The following is a 5,294-nucleotide window of genomic DNA, read 5'->3' as shown; positions in this document are numbered from 1 at the left end:
GTCTGACTAAATATGCCTACATTATTCTGAGTATGTGTGATGCGGATGATGCAAGGCTTCTCCTTCTACACTGAGTGTACAAAACATGAGGAGCACCTGCTCTTTCTATGACACAGACTGCCCGGGTGAATCCAGGTGAAACCTATGATCCCTGATTGATGTCACTCGTTAAATCGTTAAAATGTAGATGAAGGGGAGGAGACGGGTTGAAGGAGGATGTTTAAGTCTTGAGACATGGATTGCGTATGTGTGTGCCATTCAGAGGGTGAATGGGCAAGACAAAAGATTTAAGTGCCTTTGATCGGGGTATGGTAGTCGGTGCCAGGCGTGCCGGTTTGTGCAACACTGTTGGGTTTTTCATGCTCAAGTTTCCTGTGTGTATCAACAATGGTCCACCACCCAAAGGTCATCCAGCCAACTTGACAAAACTGTGGGAAGCATTGGAGTCAACACGAGTCAGCATTTCTGTAGAACTCTTTCAACACCTTGTACAGTCCATGCCCTGACTCAACTCAATATTTGGAATGTGTTCTTAATGTTTTGTACATTCAGCCTCTGCACGTTGTTTGTGTCCAATTTTTTGAAGACTGACATTTCCAAGGAAGAATCTCTCCACTTGATTGCGTCTCCCTCAGCCTTTAATAAGTGAAGCAGAAAAGGGGGCCTGTTCTGGTTAGTAGTCAAAGGGTACATAACTCAACATCCTCCCTCTTGACTGTCTCTGTGGTCACACAGATTATAACTCCACAGCCCCCTCCTTCTCATCCAACCTTCCTGGGCTCTGTTCCTTCCGCCAGCGGATAGCCTCCTCCTTCATCCCCTCTACTTCTCCTTCCTTCCACCTTTCCTCAGCTCCTTCAAATTCTAACTCTCCAGGCCCCTTCCCCTCCTTCCTGCGCTCCCTCCTTTCCCTCAGCGAGTGTGTAGCCAAGGAGAGATGTGTGGGAGAGATATACATTCCACAGTTGAGTATTCTACCATGACTCACTCCAACCTGAAGAAAAGGAGAGTGGGAGGGAGCGAGGGGCACCCTTGTGTAGCACCATAACACCAGACAGCATGTATCCAAACTGGATGAGTAATAGGACTGAAATATAGGAGTTTCATGATAAAATTCACCCAAAATAACATCTACAAGAGACAACCACACCGCAAACAAGGGATACTTATATATCACGCAGTTGTACACAGATATGTTGCGGATTGAGGTTACAAAGCTAACACTGTTTTACACATTCATTCTCAATATACATTTGAGAGGCAAAGAAAACCATTTAGGCTGCTACCTGAGGTTACCACAGTGTTGTAAATATGTATTGCACACTAAAACCTGCTGCATAGTCAGTCGCACTGAGTGATTCTTTTCACATACGGGGAAAACGACTCCTCTGATTCCCATTGTATTTCAGAGAGCTGTAGCATTGATGAGTTATGACAGATCTTCAATAAATAACCAGTCTTGATTCTTCACAGTCTCGGGCAGAAATCAGTCCCAGAAATTGTAAATGTCTAGGAGTTTGAGTTATTTTGACAAATCCTAAAGTAGCCATGGACAAGAGTCCACTTTATCCATGTACCAAGTCAGGAAGTTATCAAAATGACATGGGCATTGATTTATCCATGATAGATAGAGCAGTCCGGTGTCAGTGTTGCAGGAAGGAGATATCTGAGAGGGATGGATGATGGTCACTGCTGGGTCCTAAGAGGGCCGAGGAACCGGGTTCACTGCTGAAAGAGGAGATACAGTATATTCACTTCAGCTACTACACCAAATATTCAAAAAGGTAATCTCTCAGAAACAGGTTACGTAAACATAAATGACAAAATTGCGCAATATTTTAGTTCTGGGTTTACCCGAGATGATCAAAATGGTAAAACAAATACAGTACGGAGTTCGGACACTGGACAGGTATGAATACTAAGGACAGGAAGACCCAGTTTACACCACGTAATAAGATATTTCTTTAGTGTTTACTTTTGGGGGTACTTGAAGACGAAGAGGAAAGACACTGATATAAAGCACTCTCTCAAGGCCAAGGGGAACCAGTCAAAAGTTGGTATAATCACAAAGAATTGAGGGCTGTGGTGAACGAGCCGAAGACTGATCTACAATCAGTGAACACTCACGCACTCCGGCAAGGTCCACTGTCTCTGCACAGCCGAGGAAGCGCGCTACGTGTACTGAACAGGAGGTAGGTGAGTTCTGGTTCTCTCGTAAGCAGTGCTCAAACTCTGTGAACTCTTTTGAACAGTCTGTCCGGATCTTCTGGATCACAGGGCTGCAGAAACATTGATCAATAAAATATTGAAGAAAACAAACACAATCCTACACTTCACAACATCAGCACTGTACAGTACTCACGGGTTTGACTTCTTGCATCTGAATTATTTTCACACCAACAGTTCTTTACAGTAACCCAACCTAGACCCTCGAAGAACAAGCAGCAGCACAGTGGAAGGAATAGGGTCTAGGCCTAGGAGAAAGCCTGTGGTCTAGTGTTAACGCTCCCGCCTAGTCACATATACTGTTCCCCACAGTTCATTCCCCATGTCCACCCTTCTTACCCCCCCCCCCCCCCCCCCCCCCATTTCCAACTGTCAAAATAGGAGTAAACCTAGAGAGGAACCAGACTCAGAGAGGGTGCCCACTCTGCTCTGTAATGGGTTTACATATGACCATCAAGGCCCGTCAGATATAGCCTGGGTACTACCAGTCTGTTGCTGCTATCATTCCACTCCTTATCATGCAACGCAATGACACGGAGTACAAGGAGTTGAAAGTTAGCTAAACAGGTTATGGATTTTAGGCTACATGCACAACTGATATTCTCAGAGACAACAGCGTACTGTGAAGAGGTACACTGTGCCACCTTCATCTTCAGGTCTTGACAGTGCTGTTGCCATGTTGATGGGTGGGAGGCCACACACTGCCCATAGCTTTCCATCTCCTTATGGCAACACTTGGTGGTGATATCCATGGCAACCTGCCTGGAGGATGACGGACATGCAGAACAGTTTCTGAGATATGCATAGACAATTACAGTGAAGTCCAGTCATGGACTGTGTGTCCTCTTCTGTGGACAGAATGTCAGAAAAACAAATTGATCGCTAAGCATTTACCGATGGCAAAGTCTTTTGGACGTCTTTGTTTCTTTCTTTTTATGGCGCAGTCCGGACCGGCCTTGATTTAAACACCTATGTTTGGTTCAGATTTGGTCCGGTCTGGACCGGCCTTGATTTAAACACCTATGTTTGGTTCAGATTTGGTCCGGTCTGGACCGGCCTTGATTTAGACACCTATGTTTGGTTCAGATTTGGTCCGGTCTGGACCGGCCTTGATTTAAACACCTATGTTTGGTTCAGATTTGGTCCAGTCCGGACCGGCCTTGATTTAGACACCTATGTTTGGTTCAGATTTGGTCCTGTCCGGACCGGCCTTGATTTAGACACCTATGTTTGGTTCAGATTTGGTCCGGTCTGGACCGGCCTTGATTTAGACACCTATGTTTGGTTCAGATTTGGTCCGGTCTGGACCGGCCTTGATTTAGACACCTATGTTTGGTTCAGATTTGGTCCGGTCTGGACCAGCCTTGACCTGAACGTCCACAGACGTCCGGGCCGGCCTATATTTTGCCCAATCATGGACCAAATCGGAACCAATTATAGACGTCTATGTTTCACAAGTTTGGACAGTACAGTAAAGTACATTACAGTACAGTAAAGAAAAGTAGCATACAGTACAGAAAAGTAAAGTATAGAGTACTGTATTGTACCCTACTATACTCTAATGTACTGAACTAAACTGTACTCGATTTTACTGACTTAAACTCTACTGAACTGTAATCTGGTCTACTGAATTAAACTACTATACTGTACCGTACATTTTAAAATGAATCGATTTGGTAGACAGTTTCATTATTTTGACCTCCCCACAGTTCATTGGAAGAGGAAGTGTAAACTGTAACATAGTCTATTAGCTAGAAAGGTATCTTGGCGGCGTAGAGAAAATGTTGCTGTTGTAAAGCAGATTTTCTGCAATTCTATGCCATTGCTAATGCTGTGTTCCTCTGCTCAATCATTATAAAAACATCTATGGGCATGTTCCCTGAATGCCTGTCTTTTTTAGATTCCACCTGAGTGTCTAGCTTTTATTTTATTGTTAGTTTTCAAAGAAAGTATTAAATATATATATATATATATATATATATATATATATATATATATATTTCAATATTTTTTCTGCATGCTTTGTATCTGGGGTTTGTCGTTTAAGATGACACTAAAACCGTTTTTTCATCCCGAAAATTACCACTTCTTAGACCGCCTGCTTAAAAATGTTCTATACAGAAGAATCCTGTAATTAGCTCCAATTACTGTAATTTCCTCCATATTAAAAGGACAGTTCGAGTTTTGGCAATGAAGCCCTTTATCTACTTCCCCAGTGATTTATGTGGACCTCCTGCAGTACCGCTGCAGACCCCAGTTGGAAAACCTCTGCTCTATTTTACTCGATTCAACAAAACTCGTACAGTATGGTACGTTACTCTACTGTAACGTACTGTACCATACTGTACAGTACTGTACTGTGATGTTCAAACTTGGGAAACGTAGCCTAAACATCTTTGATTCGTTCAAATTTGGATCCGGTCCGCATCGACCAAATATGCACTTGAGGGCGGAGCTCATTATGATAATACCCAGCATGCTCTGCAAGTACTTTTGACATTTACAATTTGGTCATTCAGCAGATGCTCTTATACAGAGCGATTTACAGTCAATGCATTCAACTAAGGTAGATAAACAACAACATATGACAGTTATAGCAATTACAACAAAAATCTTTAACATTACCGAGAAGTTTATTGTAGCTGAACTGGTCCGTTGGTTTATCCATTGGTTTAACTTCTTTCAACATATTTGTTACCAGTTTTAAAGCTTTTGTAAAAAAGTAACATAAGTGCCTATGACAGATGGGAGCAATAATAAATATAATATTGAAATCTCCAATTGGATCCTCTTTCCTAACCTGTTATGAAAAGTCAGATCTGACGATAATTTGACGAAAGTTTGATAAATCCCTTCTAGCCATGGCCATGTGGAAGAGGTATTTGTTCAGTTACTTGTCAATTTTTATTTAGACATTTTTGGAGTACATACCGGGAGTAAATGAAGATTTGCTTTGCGAAACTCCATATTTGGTGATCAACGAACGTATTTTGACATTATATAGTTTGAGCTTGAATCTGAGCCATCTCTGGACTTTGGAGGTCTCTTACACAGATACTGGTGCAGTC

At 42.5% G+C, this 5,294-nt stretch overlaps 1 protein-coding gene across 1 annotated transcript; it reads right to left on the bottom strand.

Moving 5' to 3' along the window:
• Nucleotides 1-253: 253 nt before the first annotated feature.
• Nucleotides 254-3,038, bottom strand: LOC110538930 (coiled-coil-helix-coiled-coil-helix domain-containing protein 5; the record flags this gene model as incomplete). Its single annotated transcript, XM_021625901.2, has 3 exons — nt 254-1,728; nt 2,128-2,279; nt 2,848-3,038. Coding segments are annotated over 3 exons (372 nt in total), but the record flags the coding sequence as incomplete, so codon positions are not given.
• Nucleotides 3,039-5,294: the final 2,256 nt, after the last annotated feature.

Source organism: Oncorhynchus mykiss, chromosome 12 (genome assembly GCF_013265735.2).
Source record: "Oncorhynchus mykiss isolate Arlee chromosome 12, USDA_OmykA_1.1, whole genome shotgun sequence".
NCBI classification, from domain to species: Eukaryota; Metazoa; Chordata; class Actinopteri; order Salmoniformes; family Salmonidae; genus Oncorhynchus; species Oncorhynchus mykiss.
Note: the sequence above shows the minus strand (reverse complement) of the source record. Positions and strands in the feature narration are given on the sequence as shown.